Source organism: Pseudonaja textilis, chromosome 1 (genome assembly GCF_049901715.1).
Source record: "Pseudonaja textilis isolate UNSWEBS1 chromosome 1, rPseTex1.2, whole genome shotgun sequence".
Lineage (NCBI taxonomy): Eukaryota > Metazoa > Chordata > Lepidosauria > Squamata > Elapidae > Pseudonaja > Pseudonaja textilis.
In genome coordinates, this window is record NC_141990.1 from 146545382 (window position 1) to 146566254 (window position 20873).

Here is a 20873-nt window from a genome sequence, read left to right on the forward strand (position 1 = left end):
AGGATAGAGTTCTCATTTGCTACCCATTTATTATCTCTGGGCAACTATAAAAATATTCAATAGCAACTTTATGGTATTTTTTGAAAATATATTTTATTAAGGAAAGGAAGGCAAAGTTTTAGACTATTAAAATTGTAATTGGAGGAGGGAGACTGAATTGGAGAAACAATTTTTTCTGCTTTACCTGAAGAACATTAAAAAAAAGCTTCCAAATTGTTTCCATCTTTGAATTATGAAATGGGCCAGTTAACAGTATTTATTGATGACTAAATTTATATAGTTGCTGATCTATATACAGTATGCCACGGTTCTGGACATCTTACAAAATTAAAGCTGTCTATGGAGATTGCCTTCTATTTTTTGCTAGCAATTAACTTTAATTGGATCAGTCAACTGGATTCAGATGTACTGATTCATATGAGGAAATCAATGCCTATCTTCTGAGTTTCTCTCATTCCTTGCACGATTTTAAAAAAATGAAGTCAAGTTACATCACCTCTTGCATATGCAAAAGAATCGGCTCCTCCTGGATGATTACATAACCTGAACATTTCTGCAAATACTTATGCAAACATTTGTAAAGTTACATTTGCGAGTTGCTAAAATTCTGGACTTCAACCCGTGTAAGCCAAGACATGAAGCTTTGTATATTACATTGTAATATACCTATAATTGAGCTGTGGTGGTGCCGTGGTTAGAATACTTAGGCTGCCTGCTGGCTGCCTACAATTTGGCAGATCGAATCTCACCAGGCTCAAGGCTGGCTCAGCCTTCCAGCCTTCCGAGGTGTGTAAAATATGGACCCAGATTGTTGGGGGCAATAGGCTGACTGTAAACTGCTTAGAGAGGGCTGTAAAGCACTGTGCATCGATATAGAAATCTTATTGCTATTGCTAATATAAGCTAGATATTGACACTGCTTCTGTTCTTGCTGTGTTAATATCTTGCTTATACCCGCTCTACCCATTGTTTGGAATTCTGCTATATAAATCCAGCTATACTTTCATGAATGGAGAAAGCGTCCTCTTTCATTATCATAGGAAGCAAACGGTAATTGTTCTTCAGAAGATAGAGTAATAACTCTTGGGAGAGTGAAAGTAGAACCTCCTCTACTATTTGGGTGGTAAAAAGCCACTATTATATAGATTTCTTTGGATACATGCAGAATCTCTGAAATATCTGGAGAATTCTGAGAGTTGAAGTCCTCACACTTGGGAGACTTGAAGAAGCTTGCTGAAGGAGGCTGTCTTAGACGAAGCATAGTGCATGTGCCCTTCTATTTCTCTTTGTTCAAGCTGGTTGAAGGTGGAAAGTGGTAGATCGTGGTTTCTGTGCTTTTTCTCTATTCCCCTAATCTGAGGAGGAGGAGGGGGAGGAGGGGGAGAAGGAAAAGAGGATGTGGCCACCATTGGATGCCAGGGGTAACAGTCTTAAAGAATGAGCCAGAAAAGAATGGCCAGCGTTCCATATTCTTGGCTGGAAGAAAGCATTGTCTTATGGGAAAGTATATGCTTCCCTGGAATATGTGCCTGAGTAGCAATGTCCTGCTGCATAAATAGAGGCAAAATTGCAGAGGACGTTCCAGTTTAAGCCTGTTTCGGTATTTCTGAGGCTTCTTTGCTAGTTTTTTTCTTCTCCTAATTAAAATTAAAAGTAGACTTTGAATCAAATGCCGATCTGCATTTTAAAAATGCGTCATTAGTTAACGTTGTCTCTTTCTTCTCCTGAGAGTTATGCTCCATCTTTTCCTCTTTTTTTGCTTTATCAAGCACGTCAAGGATGCATAATGATAAATGTTGCCGATCGTTTAAAAAAAAATCGTGTTACCCTACACAGTAGTATATTTATTTGAACACTCAACCCATTTCTTTCTTCATTACAGGTAAACATGTGCATGCACTGTCCAAAAAATAAAAAAATAAAGTAGGGTTCTTCTATGCCATTCTCTTTCTGGCTGCCTCTTCTTTCCAATCATTCCCACTTGAACCCAGAGATGCTACCACCAATGGATGTGTTTGTTTCAATATACTTTCAGGGCGGGATAACTGCAGAAGATGAACAAGCATGGATGGCTTCTTATAAATATGTCGGTGCCACAACCAACATACACCCGTACTTATCAACATTGATCAACTACGCTCAGCCTGTTAAATTTCAGGGTTTCAGTGTAGCAGAAGGTAACTTGAAAAGATTTTTTAAAAATCGGGTTCCCTCCCCACCATTGCCATACCAGTAGTTATTTTTACAGGTAATCCTTAATTGAGCCCAAAACTTCTGCTGCTCAAGTGGAACATTTGTTAAGTGAGTTTTGTCCCACTTTACAACCCTTCTTGCTCCTGTTCTTAAGTGAGTGTGGTGATTGTTGAGTTAGTAACATGGTTGTTAAGTGAATATGGCTTCCCCATTGGCTTTGCTTGTCAGCAAGTCGCAAAAGGTGACCGCATGACCCTGGGACACTGCGACCGTCATAAGCATGAGTCAGTTGCCAAGCGTCTGAACGTTGATCATATGATTACAGTGATGCTGCAACCGTCATAAGTGTGAAAAAAGTCATAAGTCACTTTCTTCAGCACTGTTGTAACTTCAAATGGTCACTGTTGTAAGTCGAGGGGCTACCTGTGTTCTTCATTACTGTATATCAGTGATGGCAAACCTTTTTGTTGTGATGTGCTGAAAGTGTGCATGTGCCAGCACCCACAATGCAATGCGCCCAGCCCCTCCACACACACACACACACACACACACACGCAACATTCCCCCTGCCCCCTTACCTGCGCTGTGCATGTGCGTGCCTCCCAGCTGATTTTTGGCCCATTTGAGGCCGTTTTTGCCCTCCCAGACTCGAGGGAAGCCTCGGCAGCCTCGGGAGGCCGAAAAACGGGCCTTCTGGAAATACCAGCAGTGTCCATTTGTAGCCTGTGGAGGGCCTCTGGAGTCCGGGGAAGGCTGTTTTCACCCTCCCAGAGGCTCAAGGGAAGCCTCTGGGCCCTCAGGAGGCTGAAAATGGGCCCATTTTGGCCCTTCTGGTATTTCTGGAAGGGCCGTTTTTCGGCCTCCCAAGGCTGCAGAGGCTTTCCTCGAGCTTCTGGGAGGGTGAAAATGGCCTCAAACGGGCCGAAAATCAGCTGGGAGGTGTGCGCATGCGCAGTGCAGGTAAGTTTGGCTGGGGCTCACGTGCCCACACAAATGGCTCTGCATGCCACATGTGGCAGAGGTTTGCCATCATGGCTGTATATTATCTCATTCATGACTTGTAAGGTAACAAGTTTCCTAATGTTTAGTGTTATCCATTCTCCACTTGGGGGCAGCAGATTACAAAGAGAAAGTTAACCAGCATTGACTCCCATCTAAAAAGAGTTCGCTAGGAACAGATTATTCTTTTGGCTTCATTTTGGTTTTTTGCTTTTCTCTCTTCCCTTAAATGTGGCTATCCTAGCTATCTGAAGTTTATTTGCAATGTTTATTCTTTTTCTGACTTAAAAACATTTTTTAAAAATTTCATGCTATTCTACGTTTTGAGGTTAATTAATCATTTCCGCCTCATTTCTCGTCCCAATTAATCTGGCTGTCATTTCTAGGAGATAAAAATTGTTATTCCACATGTATACTTTATGTGGATTTCTGTAATTCCTTCGTTGGGCATATCTTTATCCTGAAGTTCAATTTCATTTTTGTAATAAACATGTTTTTTTTTTAATGTAACATTTTAATACTCTCCTGACCAATTTTTCATTCTGAAAATTTTACAAAGCAGATTTTATGGTTTTCTTTCTAGAACGCAACATTCACTACAACATGTCCTCTTTTAATGAGTCTGTCGGGTTGGGTTATTTGAAGACCCACGCAATTGAATTTGTGAAGTATCCTTGCTCTGAGGCAGCTATAATGAGGCTCTTTAGTCTTAAGCAGCAAGGAGACAATTCTGCAACTAACAACACACAGTACCTCAATAAAACACCGTATAGTATGTACTTTGTGAAAAATGCTCGTGAATTAAAACATTTAAAAATGAAGATGTGAAGATAGGGTCATTCTATCTCTTGGTTGTTTGGTTATTCCAATTTTCTTGACTAATAACACAGCTACAATAAACGACAAATGAGTCGGATATACCCAAAGGGAGGCAGAGTGGATTCCAGCAATTACATGCCTCAAATTTTCTGGAACGCTGGATGCCAGATGGTCTCCCTTAACTATCAGACCCCAGGTAAGCAGACTTAACCACTGACTCTAAATCTCAGAGAACGGCAGCTTGAGAAGGAGCTCTCTGCCAGATGCTGTGATTTTTGCTTCTGGCATTGCTGGACGATTCATTCACGTGGTTAAATACATCCAGCTAGACAGACAATTATATTGAAACAGTAAAACATATTTGCACCATTTTCTGCATGTCTTTGTACATCAGCATAAAACTGTACAACAGATGATGGATGCATGGATGGATGGATGGATGGATGGATGATGGATGGGTGAAATTTCTGGGTATAATTTCTGAATAAAAATATAAGGGACAATACCAGGAACTACATTGTTATGTTGAGCCAGATAACCTGTTTCTTTTCTTTCTAGCGAGTGCAATAATGGTGATTAACTAGCTAGTATGGAAGCCAGTTGCTTCTCCACAAAGCAGAAATTATCACATTAATGTGAAATTAATTATTATTAACCTATTAGTAGGTTTCACCTTTTTTTTTTTTGAGTTAAAGTTGAGTTGGGCTGTTGCTTGTTGTTTGCTATGAAAGGCAATAGAAAACACATCCTCATAACTTGGTTCCACCAGAACATCTATGGGTTAATATTTAGAATCCACTGAAGAATTAGCAAAGTAACCATGCTATCACCATATGGAAGATGGTTTGAGATCTATCAAGTTCTATCACTTATTCTTACTGGAAAATAATTATCAGACATGTAGGGATTGTTAAACCAATATTGTAGTTCATTATGACCAACCATGTCCACTATTGTCCATTGTCTTTCCTAGTCTATAGGATGTTACTGTTAATAAACCCATATCTTCAGAGTGGAGAGATAGAGATGATAGAAAAGAGGATGCAGTCTTTTAATTACACCTTTTTAGAATTTCTTATTTCACAAACAATGGAAAGAACAGGAACTTACAATGAACATATTTTACACTTTTCTATTGAAGTAGAAAGCATATTTTTTACTTTCAATGAATGCGTGGGATTAGCATTTTAATTAAACTGACTGGCTATCCAGGATAAATTGTGTTTTTCTTTTAGTTTAAAAAGACTATCCATATAGGCATGGCTCAGTAATAAGATTTAAACTATTTTACCTCTTCACAGATCTAGCAATGCAATTAAATCTTGGGAAATTTGAGTATAACGGGTCTTGTGGGTAAGTAACAATATTTAACAGCTGCCATTATATAGAACAATATCACTTTTAATTATGGGCTGTACATGAAAAATAGGAAAATCAGCCTGGTGTTATATTTTATGAAAGAATCTGGGAGATCAGTCTCTGAAGGGCAGGAAAGGGTGAGGAGCAAGAGAAGAACCACATTTTGCCAATAAAGGGAGTTAGCAGAGTTTTATATCTACATTCCAAAAAGCCCAACTTTAAATTTCTAAATTTGCTGGGCAGCTTTGATTTTTTTTTTTTACTCCTGAATAGATTAAATGTTGTTATGAGTAGAAAATCAGAGCAAATTTAGATTTAGAAATCTAAATTTAGATTTAGAAATCTAAATTTAGATTTAGAAATCTAAATTCAGGCAATTTGGAATGTGGAGGCTTTTTCTGTTACTAGTAATTCAATTTCTCGTCTGTTTAAGCAGGGAACCTCTCCCTTTTATTTGGCTAATAGTCCCCATTGTTCCCAGCTGAGGATGATCACCTAAAATGCAAAGATTTAGGATTTGAAGTTCAGATCAGTTTTCCTTGAGATATTATTATTATTATTATTATTATTATTATTATTATTTTTATTTTTATTATTATTATTATTATTATTATTAAGCAGCTTTTGTCTGCAGGATTTATCTGCTATCAATTGCTGTACAAAAGTTGAACTAGTCTTGAATCGTGACCACTCCCAACTAAGTGCTGGCAGAATAACTTGTATAATGCTAGATAGGTGCCACTTGGGCACAAAATTGTTCAATTCACCCCAAAGACGTGCAACTTATCTTGAAGATCAAGTGTCTTTATCATGTAACTATATTTTCTGCTGCAGCATTCCCAGGGATGTACGTTTAAAAACCCTAGATATTTTCTTACAAATAGGACATTTCAGATTTCCTCTGCTATCTTCTATGCCAGTTTATTTATTTAATTGAAACTCGTTGAAAATATGGCTTAAGAGGTTTGTGGTATATTGAATATTAAAACCTTTGAAAAGAAATACAAAGTGCAATATAACTTTGCCCTTTGTAACTTTTGAAAAGGGATCCCAAGCCTGAAATATAAGTGGGAAGGACAGAAGAGGTCATGCCGATAATTCCGAGCAACAGTTTTTAATGTAACATTCTTGAAATACATAACTTATTTCCCAAATCTGTGCTAATTTCTTCACTGATTAATAAAAAGTTAATGCCCCACCTGTAAAGAATGCAACAAGAGCTGCTCTGAGGGTGATACGACTGCTCTCTAAGTTTGATAAATAATTATGAATCATTAAATAGGTTTCTTCGTTGCCTCATTGCAAATTCTGTGTGTATCACTTCGTGGGTATACATTCCATTTTCCAAAGGGAAAGATTGTACATCTTAATATATGGATGTGGTAAAAAATAAGGGAGGAACTGGAAATAATTCTGAATTTGTGAAGAACTGTGGAAATGAACTGTGAATTTGGACTCATATTCTTGGCATGAGTTTTTTCCTACTGAGTTTAGTATATATACAGCAAATGCATTTTATACATTGTGGGAAGAAAAGGAAAGAAGGAAGAAGGAAAAGAATGACTGTAAACTAACCAGACCAGAAACTGGAACTTATACTGGAATACAATCCCTATAAATATTAAGGAGCTAACTTTTTTTCCTTTTGATGTAGCAGCTGTTTTTGTTGTTGTTGTTTATCATTTGCTGTATAACAGAATTCCACAATCAGAAGTTTGCATTGAACTTTTGAATCAGAGCAGGGCAGGTTAGAATCATCCACCTTGCCCAGATTAAACAAAACATTAGGCCTTGGTCAAAATGGCTAGCCTTCATTTCCACCAAGTCTTTTATGTCCCCAAAAACGTTGGGTTTGTGATTATCACTGTCACAATCACAAACGTGCTTGTCAATGTGATTTTCATTGTCATGGTGAATAGAATTTTCACCGAGTTGGGGTTCTCATCACCACAAAAAAATTCATTTGTCAGTTCCGGTGGCTGGAAACAATTTTTACTGCATGCTTTTTTTCATGTCAAAATAGGGAGAGAAAACCAAGTGATCCCAAAATAGATTCTAGTTTTAAAATTCTCTAGCCTAGGAAATAGCCACTGATGACTTATATGGACATGTGGATGTACTGTGAAAGACCCAACCCAACCAAGCAATGTGCTGTAGGAAAAATAGATACCGTATTTAAATTAAATTGTTCAGCCAAATGTTGAGTAGAAAATATTGTCATATGGTTGTTTTGTTTACCTATATTAGTGTAGGTTTGAATGTGTAGGTTGACTTAATAATTTCTTAAAGGAAATGTTTCAGATGGGATGAATTCATGTGATGTGTTATCATTCTGATTACCGTAGGTTTTTTTTTCATCGTTCAGTGAGTAAATCTAGATGTTTCTGTCTTGAATATGCATTCCAAAAAGCAATACTTTTCCATGCTTATTTATTTTCAGCTGATTATATGCTTTCTGCGCATGACTTGTAAGGCAACTAATAACAATAATGGCATTTAATTTAAAAGGGATTAAAAGGAAACATAAGTAATTTTATCTAAACCTGTGTTTTGATTTTTTTTTTTTAAAGTTATCTTCTTAAACCAGATTTCATGCGGCGTCCTGATCGGACATTTGACCCTTTTTCTGAGACTCCTGTGGATGGTGTTATTGCAGCAACTTGTTCTGTGCAGGTAGGAAGCATCTAGGACTATGCAGCCTAGAAAAGGGAATGTTTGAAATATGCTACTTCAGGCACCTGCAGGTGTTTTAACATATAAAGTAAAGGCTACAGGTCATAAATGACTGAAATAAGTATGAGATGTGTGTGTGCCTGCGCGTGCGCACACACACACACACATGCTAACTCTATACTCGTGCTTCGTGATGAAACTATGTGATCGGGCTTAGTTTTTGAGGAGGAAAATAAGGGGAAAAAAATTCTGCTTCTGCCTACCAGCATCCATCGGCATTTATCTAGCTACCGTCCTATCAGTGTGAGAGAGTTGACGGCTGTTTGGAAACTAAAACAGTATTTTCTGTGTGAGCAAAAAGGAGTCTGGGTATGACTTAGCTCAACTGTTCTGTACTAAAGCTAGTTGCTGCTGTGAAACTGAAACTCCTCTGCTTGTGTTTTGCATTTGGAACAGATTTATTTTCAGGTAGGGAGGTGGAGTAGAACACCTGAGCATCAGAGCGTGTTAATAATAATATACGAAATACTAATGCTCTGACGGTCATTTCGAAAAATTGATATACACTTGAATGTATTAAATTTCTCATTGGACTGAACATTTTTATGCCTCTTATTTCCAGGTCATATCTGGTCAATTTTTATCAGACAAAAAAATTGGCACTTACGTAGAGGTGGATATGTATGGCCTTCCCACTGACACGATACGTAAGGAATTCCGAACACGGATGGTGATGAACAATGGCTTAAATCCTGTTTACAACGAAGAATGCTTTGTGTTCCGAAAGGTATGTATGCCAGTTGCCTCAGTATTGCCTTTGAGGTTTTATGAATAACACTTTGCCTCAACACTTTTCCTGAACAAGAAACCTTTAGGAAAAGATCCACCAATCTGATGTCCCCTCAACAACGTTGAGTTGAACACTCCCCAGATGCTCAGCTAAAATCTCAGTCGTGGGCATGGCAGGCACATCACTTCAGTGGGGGAAGGCTGATTTAGGAGACCAGGTCTTGCTAGCACCTTCCCTTCATCCACCATGATGCGCTTTTTGTCATGGGATAGAGTTAACTAAATCTGGATTTATTTTTTTTTAAGGGAAAACTCTTGTAGCTATCACATGATTTTTATTTTTCTGTTTGGCTTTTCCCTCTTCTTGCTTCCTCCTCCTCCGCCTCCTCCTCCTCCTCTTCTTCCTCCCTCTTGGAGGAACAGCCTCGTTCGTGGCTATGGCTAGGCCTGTGTTCCAGGTATGCAGTCTGCTCAGAATGAGCTCCAGTTGGGGAACCTCTGCCTTCCGTGGAGATTACAACTTCTTCCCTGCCCTGGCAGTGGCTGCTATCTTGCACTGTTCCTTCAGCCAAGAGGGCCGGTGAGACCCTGCATCCAAAGCTAAGGTCAATGTCATTACATGGATCCAGTCAGGGGGTGCTGCCTCTGCGTCTGAGGCTCTGCTCCCTCGTCCTGTCTGCGTCGTGTATATTTCTTCTCTCTTCCACCACAAGCGTTCTAGACACCATTTGGAGAAAATTAGCCTTTAAAAAAAAGAAAAGAAAAGTTTCTGGGGGTGAGTTTACTTGTGCCATTTTACAAAACACCATAGTCGCAAGGGGCAGTGTTTCGAGAGGAACATTTTCTTGCCTGTTCTTACCCTTGGCTTTAAGTCTCCACCAGAACAAAGTGCCAGGGTGGGAGGCTTACGTGAAAATGATAAAAATCCTGTGTTTGGAATCATGAAGACAGACAGGACTTGAAAATATTAAATATTATATCCCTGTACCAGTGGTGGTTTGCTACCGGTTCTGCCCGGTTCAAGCGAACCGGTAGTAAAAAAAAAAAAGAAAAAGTGCCTCCGATCAGTTGAGAGGAGGAAAAAAAAGCCTCCGACAATCAGCTGAGAGGATAAAAGACCGAAAAGTGCATGGGAGGGAGGGGAGGGTTGCTCCTAGCTTTTCGTTTCTTCATCCTCTCAGCTGATTGGCTTGTTAGGAGTGCGCGCGTTAGGGCCAGGCCGCACGCATGATCACCCACCAAACCGGTAGTGACTAAGGTAGGATCCCACTACTGCCCTGTACTGATCTGTGCTGCAGCCAAATTTGGAAGTCACGCATCATTCTGAAAATTAAAGAACCGAAAGGGCTACCCAAACGACAATGGAAACTCTTCCCCTCTGAAGACAGGTTTGGAGAGGTTTTAAAGGTTAGAAATAGGGCAAGTCAGAAGCGACAGATTTGCAGAATTATGCCCGGTCCAGAGAAAATGATTAGAGATGGTTTTCTCCTTTACTCAGAATTATCATTAGGGTCATCTAATGATAATGCATGATAGGAGATTCATAAGGAATGTGAGACTTTTCCACACAATGCTTAATTAAACTGTAAGCTGTTGTCATAAGATGTCGTGATGGCCAATTAATTGAGCAGCTTTAAAAGGAAGTTAAGCAAAATTCATGGAGAACAAAGCTATTGACAGCTAGCAACCATGAGGCCTGTATATTATTGGTAGTGTTGTAGGCAGTAAACTTCTCAATATCATTTGCAGTCTTCTGGTTTCCCCATAGATTTCAACGGGTCGGTAAAGAAAACCAAATATTGAACTAGAGAGAGTTTTGGGCTGATTCAGTGGGGCTTCTCTTAGTTTTCATTCCTATAAGGCATGTATACTCTTTCTGTACCACTTTGTGATAAAATTGGATATAACTTTTGTAGAAGAGCTTCTCACAAATGAAAATAACTAGTCTAATCTTGTTATTAACCCAGCAAGGGATTTTTTTTAAATAAGGGGACTTTTCAAATGTGTACCTTCTATATGCAAGCGTGCCAATCTCATTTCCTTCTGAAGAAATGGCAAGTTCAGTAAAACACGGTTAAGCTGCACTATGATTAAGCTGCACCATGTTGCTTCCACATACATAATGATTAGCCCCTGAAATTACGTATACGGATTTGTCAAAATGCACATGCAGATTCACTCTTAAGGGCAATCGCTGGTGTCTGTATTTTTTTCTATACCATTCTACTTTATTTTTTTATTTTTTTTGTCAACTGAAGTTTATCCAGAAGTGTGTACGTTAATGGTGCTGTCATGACAGTGTCTTCTATATTTTTTCCTGTTCTGTTGTCTAGAATGCAGAACAATTACCTGCTTTTTTTTCCCTCTCTTTGTGATGTATTTTTCTGGCTAGTATCATGCCTATTTAATTATGGTTGGGGGTAACGCCAAATATAAAGCATCATAGTAGCATGACCCAAGTTTTATGCAACCGATACATAACCTAATAACATTTGAAATATATCAGAAAAATTGCACAGCTCAAGGGCTTCATACTAGGACGATTGTGTAATAAGGGTCGAGTAAAGATTGTTTGTTAATTACTTAAGTAGCATGAATCTCATGGAAATACTTAGTAGGTACAGGTAGTCCTGGAGTTACAATGGTTCATTTAGTGACTGTTCAAAGTTACAGCATCCCTGAAAAAGGTGACCTTTGACCATTTTTCACACTTACAACTGTTGCAGCATCCCTGTTTGTACAGTATGTTCAAATGAGGGAGGCACCAAGTTTTGTCAGTGCTTAGTGAGCCTTAATCCACCACTACTTCTGACAACCAAGTCAGTGGAGAAGTCAGACTCACTTATCAACTATGTTATTAACTTAAGAGCTGCAGTGATTCACTTAACAACTGTGGCAAGAAAGGTCATAAAATGGGACAAAATTCACTTCACAACTGTCTCACTAGCAACATAGATTTGGGGCTCAATTGTGATTGTAAGTCCAGGACTACCTATAATGTGTGAATTGTGTTTTATTGTCCACCTGTTTCTTACAAAAATAAAACTGCTGTTGTAATACATATTCTGTGTCGTTATTCTTCTGTGAGCTATTACTCAATTGTGAAATTGTTGGGTCAGTCTTGAGCTATACTTAACTGTGCATGCTAGTTGGTATATTTCCTATTAATTGCCAAATAATATCCTAATCCTCTGGGGTCCTTTGTAATTGCAGAACTCAAAAACTAGACAAGGCTACCTAAATACCATTGAATCTTTCCTTTAACAGGCAGCCAGAAGGGATTGCTTATATTCTGGAAATGTACTGTATATATCAAAAAAATAAAAGGTGAATAACTTAAAGTATAGAAAATAGCAGCTTTTAAGGAAAAATGTTTTAAAGAGCCTTATGATAGGGAATATTTTAATATAACATTTAATATACATATCTTTAGAAATCTTTTTAACCCTTTAAGGTGTTTTACCTGTAACGTGAGATTATTATCCCATACAGTCTTGGCAGAGTTTACTGCCAATTTTTCCTCATTCAGACAATTTTGCATTTGCTCTAACTAAAAGTATGTTGGGATGTCTCATTCTTGTTATGGAATGATGCCAGAAGGGACCCAGGCAATGATACAATGCCAGCACTAATGATTTGCATTAGCTAGAAAAATTTGATTTTCTTGTGCTCCATCGATGGAATCCTGGTTTTACAATGCATTAAGCAATGGTCTTTTTTTATTTCTCATAATTTGTTCGGCAAATAAGCAATGGTTCTGTTAGTAGAATCCATGGGACAAAAGAAAATTAACTTGTTTGCATTGTCCTCTGCAATTTGAGAAATAGAAAAGACCTGTATCCACGTATAATTAGCCTAGGTGCAACTTGAATAAATGCTGTGAAACTGCCCGCTGCCTTTTATAAAATCACATACAGATGAGCACTTTTTGCTGTTAGTTTAGGTGAAGTCACACCATGTGGTGGTAGAGAGATATTTAAAAGGACATTCCTCTTAAAGTTTCCCCCTTATTTGGAAACAAAAGTTGGGGATCACTTATCTTTATAAACCTTGTTTATCTTAATCTTTTTTGTGGGGGGGGAATTAGAGAGTTTAGAACATTTGGGCAGGAAAGTAGGATTGTAAATTACATCCTGATTAAAAAAAATACTAGCCTTTAGTATAGTACTATGAGCAGCTTTATACACTGTTTGTCTCCCAATCTCATGGTAAGCCTGAGTCTCCCTGAGAGTGGGTAGCTAAATTTGATCAATAAAAAAAATCCAATTCTTCATGTGAGCAATATTTTATAGTTAGAAACATTATCGCTCATTGGGACCTTGGAGTTCCCAGAGCTTGAGTGTTTGCATGCAGACTTTTTATTACCTGACTATTCATCATTGCTAGCGAGTGTGTAATTTGCTCCCTGTTCATGTGCAGTAGTTTGCCCTGCCATTATTAGTGGAGGCATGCTTTTCTGCTTGATTATGGTATTTCTGTTTGATCATTTAGCAACAGCACTTAGCAATAGCACTTAGACTTATATACCGCTTCACAGCGTTTTACAGCCCTCTCTTAGCGATTAACAGAATCAGCCTATTGCCCACAACAATCTGGGTCCTCATTTTACCCACCTCGGAAGGATGGAAGGCTGAGCCAACCTTGAGCCTGGTGAGATTCAAACTGCAGTCAGCTGGCAGTCAGCACAAGTAGTCTGCAGTACTGCAGTCTAACCACTGCACCACCACGGTTCCCTACCTGGTGTTATTCCCTGCTTATCTGCATATTGGCCGCTAGAGGATGTATTCTGGTCTTTTTGTTTCCTCCTGCTACTATATAAACAAGGAGCAAACCCCACACCCTCTAGCATTGATGATATTAGCTTGTTGGGTAATAAAATGTTTGCAAGCTAATAACCAAGCTCAGAGAACACCAAGGACTCCACAGTTCAACCTTGAATTATATATATTCTCTTCTATTGGAAGATTATCTCTTTCCTGCGTGAGAATCCCTTCAGACTTGGTTTTCCTGTGAAGGTGATAAGAAAGAAAATGTTGTTTTCGTCCATCAAAGATTATATTTCTGTGTGTGACACAGATGAATTGCATAGCTAATAAAACATAGATATTTTGGAATAGGAGCCTCTTTGCAGAAAGCAATCCTGTGCTACCAAAGTAGTACTCAGTACTCAGTAGACCAAAGTAACCTCCATCCTTTGAAGATTCATTCATTCTGATCACTTGCTATTCATTTTTATTCTTCCAAATTTCTGGAGTTTTTATTTTTTTGAAAGAAAAGCAAACTAACAGAATTAAATAATGTTGATTGGCTTATTTTTAGAGACATAAATCAATATCCACTACTAATGTCTTCTGTGCAACATTAACACATAGTGCCAGCCAAGACGTCATCCAAGAAAGCCTAACACTATTGTAAATATGTAATCAAACATCCATTTGGGACAATCTGTTAGAACCTGGTTCCAGATGAGGTTGCTGGATTTCTTCAATGTTTTACAAGGCAGGAATGTATTGTTTGGTGAGCCTGAATAATAACCACCTTTATTCTGGGATTTCTTAGGTGATTCTACCAGATCTTGCAGTCTTGAGGATAGCAGTTTATGACGACAACAATAAGTTGATTGGTCAAAGGATATTGCCACTGGATGGGCTACAGGCGGGCTATCGGCACATTTCCCTTCGAAATGAAGGCAACAAGCCATTGTCTCTGCCAACGGTTTTCTGCAATATTGTACTTAAAACTTATGTGCCTGATGGTTTTGGAGGTAAATGCTTCAATCGTATGTTTTATTTGGAGCGAATTAATTGGGAAGGATTTTGGATATTTTAGAGCACAATTCAGAAATGAGGCCCTATCAATCCTCAGGCCACTTTTGTACTTTTGAGCCAGGCTAGCAAAAATGAATAATGCATGTAATGACATATGAGGTGGGAAGTTTACAGAAACTTCATGCAAGTATTAAAATAGACTTAACACGCTTTAAAAATTCATACTCACACACACACACACACACACTCTGGCATCCTCTCAACTTTCCAGCAGAATATCTTAGTTCACCCTAACATACAATGTAGTTCCACCTGCTTTATATCTTTCCTGCAACTACTGTAGCCCTTGTCCCCATAACTATAATTACCTAACCTTTGACAGTCTTGAATATTTCTTAGGCATCTGCTCAGAATAATAGGAAAAGTTTGCAATGAACCTGGGAATTTATCACATTTTTTTCCGAGTCCCATTCAAACGAGTGCAGATTAAGCCTTTCAGCAGATTGAAGTTGGAAATGAAAGATATAGGATCTCTGATAAGAGCCTTTTGTGAGAGGCATGCTTCCCATTTACACAAGCTTTTTGGCATGTGGGAAATGGAATTTGCCTTTATTGCTTGTTTGCTACTTGAGATACGTGGCCATTCAAATCGAATTAGTTAATTAATTAATTAAGTAATTAATTAATGATGGTCCTAAACTAAAGAATGCATTCCTTTGAAAGTTACAATATGCAGTTGGAAAGATTATCATTATCAGATGGCATTAAGACAACTGATAAAATACCATTTGGTGATCTTTGGAGCTTCCCATATTTTATTAAACCAAGGAAAAACATATCCTGGCTTATTGTTTTTAAGTAATGGTATGAATGTCATCAATATAGGGAAATCTTGTCCTTGAGAAATTATTGGGGAATTTTTAATCCCCATGGAAAAATGAAAACAAATGGTGTATCCGTTTCTCTGACCCTCAAATATTCTTTTATCTCATTCTTTCTCCAAGTCCAAAATTCCAGGATAGCTTAGCATAACAGTCATCAAGGCTACACTTGGAAGCACTCACTTGACCTTGTCTCTTAATAATGGTGAACTTAATGAGAAAAAAACTCCACTCGTGTCTGCCCAATGTCCTGTTCTTCAAGGTAGCTGTTTTAGCAAGCAAAGAGAAAAAGGCGAGGAGGGTCAGATGTTCCGGTTGGACAACACCACAATGGGATGGCATTAAACAGAACGGTGCCTAAAGTTACTGTGTATTCTTCCACCCCAAAGGAAATCCAAGTAGTTTTGTTTTACTTTCTATCTATAACATTGTGATTGGGTATTGAAATAAGATTTGAATAGTGTGTAGAATGTTGGGCATATTTCTGGGATTATTGCAGGATTATTTGTAGTAAGAGGTTTTGTGTGAAGTTTTTGTGACTATTATTTTTTGGGAAACGAGACCATTTTACAAAGCTACTAGAGATGAAATGTCAGAGAGAGGCCCAGCCAAGTAACTAATTCCCTGATAAATATGGTGATGTGGGCACAAGCATTTCTTTATCATGCAAAGGCAATGTTTGGCCTTTCCGCTTATGAAGAAAGCAAGATTTGGGGGGTGTCTGTACATGTATGTTCTCACACATACACACTCACATGCACACACACAAACACACACACACACACACATATATATTGTAGTGCTCAGAACAAAATCTTGCCTCCTTAGCATAAAAAAGAGTTGTGTGTGTGCATGCGTGTACATGCACATTGATGTTTTCATATATTTTTCTCTTGCTGATGGGACCTGTTGCAGGCCTTACGCTCCTGCAACTCTTAGATTTATGGAGACTTTCCATTTTATCACTTTTCACGATTAGGGAGACAGTAATGCATGATAAAATTAAGCAGAGCCGTTACGTGATGGGCTTTAAAGGGATCTGAAAGTTGAAAATAGCTTGACTACTTATTTAAATTCCTTTTTAGATATTGTGGATGCCTTGTCAGATCCAAAGAAATTTTTATCTGTCATGGAGAAAAGAGCAGACCAGATGAGAGCTATGGGAATTGAAACGGTAAGGAGTAATTAACCTTGGATGTGGAGTTGATTTGCATTTTTTTTTTCCCTAGGAGCTTCTTTTAGCAGAATTATTTAAAAGATTAGAATGACAGAGAACATTGGTTGGCTTTTTTTTGTTGCTTCACCATAGTCAAAATTAAACATTATGTATATTATCAGGAGCGTAGAAGGTAAGTTTCAAAGGAGATGGCTGCAGGCAAACTTCTGGTGCTCTTCCTCTAACCTAGTTTATGCCACTGTGTCCAGGCAATACCACTTTGGATTCTACCTAGGACAAAGAGGAGCAACTGCGCATAAAAGAATTAAGAGATGCAAATTTAATATCAGGACTCAGAACAAGGACAGGGTTATAGCAGAGTATTTCAGCTTTCTAGGACATACCTCAATGTAGCAATTTGGGAATTGCCACTACTACCCCCGAGCCCTTCAGTCAGATGTGAGACACTTCACCTTCATAGAATTCAGGCTTTCAGATGTTCAGAACAAACACAGTGAGGTGGAGTGTTGTTTTTTTTTACACATGACAAATGTGAACTGATCAGGCACTTGTAATCTGTCCCGCATAGAACCGTCATGTGCATTATTACCATGTCTTCCCTCTTGCTACTCCTCTCCATCCCTCTGTAATTTAATCCTATTTCAGTCGCGCCACTCTGGGAGCTGCTGTGCACAAAAGCTTGTGCCTTAAAATAAAAATAGTTTTCAACAATGCTACCAAATAATTTCCGATCTCTTCTTCTACGGTCATTTAGAGTGCTGGGGGCCCTTCGTTGCTTTATTGCTGATGATCAGATCTGTCGTCTTGTTGCTGTTTTAGGCTTTTTGTTTTACATACGTATTTGTTGTTTTGCTTTTCTACTGTGAACCACCCGAGTCAGTTGGATTCGGGAAGCATCTAGGTCTAAATAAAAATAAATAAATAGGTTTTGACCTCTTAAGATGAAATTGCACGTTTGTCGTCCAGGGTTTAGGGTAGAAACCATCTGGGGCACTGCCTGTAAGCAGTCTGGAAAAACCCTTATGACCCTTTCAAAGTCTCTCATAAAATTGTACCACCAAAATTGGCAGCAAATTTTGATATGCTTTTCCAAGAAGACATTAAGCACAGCAAACACGTTAAGCCTGCCTAAGAGGCTTAACACACTAATAGCAATAATAGCAATACCCTTCACCAAAACTGAGTTCATTGAATTGCTGTCATGACCATGGCTGCCAAAATGTTAACTTAGAAGTAGTTAAGCCACTAAATATATAAAAAGTTGCCTATCTCTTTTGCTAAGCAATATGAGTCATTTCAGACTCTTTGAATACTAAGTCCATAAGCTTTTGAATAGAAATGGAGAGCATGCTAATAATAAATGTGAACAAGGAAAACGTTCACTTTTTTGAGTATGCAATGATTCTGTTATTGCTGGCTGGTCTTTTTCAGGTTTCCAGTCCCTCTACACACACACACACACACACAACAAAAGAAGGGGGGGAGAGACAGAAAAAGAAACACAGACAAAAAATCAAATTTTTTTTAATCTGTGTTGTTATCAATTTTTGGTTTTTCAGCATTTTTTAAAGACAGATTGGGGGGTGGGTTTCTACATAGGCAGTGCTAATTTTAAGTACACCCCTTTCAAGGTTCTGAGAATTCTATTAATTTATCTAATATTACACCATGAAGTTTAGGAACAGACACACATACACATTCACACATACACTACCACTTAGTAAGAGATTTTGCCCATCTGTTTCTCTGATTAGTCTCTTTTGATTCTAGTTGCTGTTCTACCTTTCCCAGTTGTGCCTTTGGGTTTTAGGAGGAGGTGTAGACCAGGGGTGTCCAACTTGCGACAACACATCGTCACGTGACATATCGCAACTTTTTTTCCCTTCGCTAAACCGGGGTGGCCATAGCCAGTGCATGATGCATTCGGCCTTTGGGCCACGAATTTGACACCCCGATGTAGACAGTTGGCTCAAACCAGAAGGAAGCACATAAAGTAACATTGCCTAATTGTCCTTGCACAACTCTAATGGTACAAAGATGGCCCGGTTATTATGTTGATTGCCAAGATGTATCAATGACAGTCATTGACATTGGGACTTCTTGCATCTTGCCCTTAGATACTTGATTTAGATCTCAGTTTCTTTGACTGCTTGCAAATTTTTCATACTGGTTCTTCCAGATTTGCCCATGGTGTCCTTTTTAAAAGGCCTTATTTCTTACAGAGTGACATAGCTGATGTTCCAAATGACACATCGAAGAATGATAAGAAGGGGAAAATTAATAATGCTAAAGCAAATGTTACTCCTCAAACCAGCTCTGAAGTCAGATCAAATCCCATTGCCAATACAGGACCTGGTGCCGAAATTAAGAAAGGTAAACAAACATCTAGAAGACTACTACTGTGTTCAGATTTCTCGCTGTATCCTGTTTCTCCCGATTGGCAGTCAGAGTATCTATGAAGCATTAAGAGAAAATATTTATCCTATTTATTATGTAATATTTAGTTATTTATATCTATTTATTATGTAATAATCTGGATATATTTTCAGTATATAATTCAATAAAGTGACATTAAAGCAAGTAACGACACTGAAAGTATGCTCATTCTCATGTTTTTCCTCTCCATTTTTAAGGTATAGATCTTATTCCTCAAATCAAGATAGAAGACTTAAAACAGATGAAGGTAAATCTATGCTTCAGTTTAGCAGTCTCTTTTTTTGGGAGTGACTTGTTTTCTGATGACCTTTGTGGTTAAAAATCCAAATGTCCTTACTAAATAATTTAATAAGAATCAGATTTCATTTTTTCTTGGCCTTTAATCCATTAAGCTTTTCATTTTACTCTATGGAAGCCTTTTAAACCGTATGGTAGAAGTTAAGAGCTGTTAGGATCTGGTGCCTGACACTTTGCTTTTCTCCCATGTTATGAAGTGTGTTCTAGAATGACTGTAAAATAGGAAGGGAGAAAAGAACAATTTCCATTATCATTAAGTCTGAGCACATAGGAATTTATATGCTCATAGATGGCAACTTAATTTTTAAATCTGTTAAAAGTTGCAATGAGTTTTGATTTGATTTGCACATCATTCAAAGCCCTAATGTGGTTTCTTGGTTTTGGTTTCTTAGTTTGTTCATTAGTTTAATTTATATGACCCTCATACGATCGAGCACTTTCTGAAAACCTAGCCATTGTGGCTTAAGTAAATTATGTTTTCAAAAATTTTGGCTTTACACATTCTGCGGTCAGTTTAGAAATCAACACAACTGTTTTCAAGTCTTTCTGATTTAAATGTTTTAAAACAGTTTTCTTTTTTTAAATGTGGAACAGGCATATATAAAGCATTTGAAAAAACAGCAGAAAGAGCTGACTGCTTTGAAGAAGAGGCATGCCAAGGTAGAATATCTTTTGTTTCTCTTTTCAGAGCTGGGGTACTTAAAATTTAAAACAGACTATGAGTCTTTGCGAAAGCAATATATTAAAATAATGTATACCATTGGTTCTGTTTTCAAAGATAGCATCCACTCTATGGAACATCGCTCTGTTTTCCAGAAGAAATTTAAGAACCAGTACATGACTTCTATTTCTCTGACCCTTAGGCTAAGCTAGTGATGATTACATATTTAACCAAAAATATTTGATTTGTAATTACATAACTTGAGAGCAACCAACAGTAGCCTTAATGCAAAAGGCATGCATAACATTTCAAAAGTTCTGAATCAGGGATTCATTTCGAATACAAATACTGACAATATATGTATGTAATTACCTTCAGCATCCATTAGCACAAAGTAAAAATATTTTATACTTCCTTTTTCCAAAAGAAATTAGATATTTTAAAATGTGCCTAGGAATCTCAGGATGCTTTCTAGAGATATGAAATCATTCTGTTCCAAACTCAGCATTAAAAAGTCCTCTTGTGAACATTCAGTTAGTATCCCATATTCCAACAGAACAAAATTCAAAGTGCTTCAAGTGTTTTGCATCCCAATGGAGTAACAAGTCAACCTGTTTTAAGGATTCTGCAGTTGGGAACTCGAGACCTGCCCTGCCTTTCCCTTATTTTTCATCTTAGAAACACAGAAGTAGCTGGACTTACAGTCCATTCTGGGAGCTGTCTACCATTTATTTGGGTAAAGTTAACTATTTTTTTAAAAAAAATTTAAAAACATTTTAAAATCCCTATAGTGAACAATGAAGGCAATCTTTAACTTTCAG

General features: G+C 37.9%; 1 protein-coding gene across 12 annotated transcripts in view; it reads left to right on the top strand.

The window, feature by feature from the left end:
• The window catches only part of PLCB4 (phospholipase C beta 4), a 178961-nt gene that overhangs the window by 138783 nt on the left and 19305 nt on the right, over nucleotides 1-20873 (top strand). For all 12 annotated transcript variants that reach the window (XM_087918978.1, XM_087919038.1, XM_087919025.1 and 9 more), the window contains 11 exons: nucleotides 2036-2177; nucleotides 3776-3860; nucleotides 4083-4207; nucleotides 5313-5364; nucleotides 7941-8043; nucleotides 8666-8830; nucleotides 14392-14596; nucleotides 16567-16655; nucleotides 18881-19031; nucleotides 19292-19341; nucleotides 19986-20051. In XM_087918978.1, coding sequence (XP_087775104.1) covers nucleotides 2036-2177; nucleotides 3776-3860; nucleotides 4083-4207; nucleotides 5313-5364; nucleotides 7941-8043; nucleotides 8666-8830; nucleotides 14392-14596; nucleotides 16567-16655; nucleotides 18881-19031; nucleotides 19292-19341; nucleotides 19986-20051 — 1233 coding nt within the window. The remainder of the gene's footprint in view (nucleotides 1-2035; nucleotides 2178-3775; nucleotides 3861-4082; nucleotides 4208-5312; nucleotides 5365-7940; nucleotides 8044-8665; nucleotides 8831-14391; nucleotides 14597-16566; nucleotides 16656-18880; nucleotides 19032-19291; nucleotides 19342-19985; nucleotides 20052-20873) is intronic.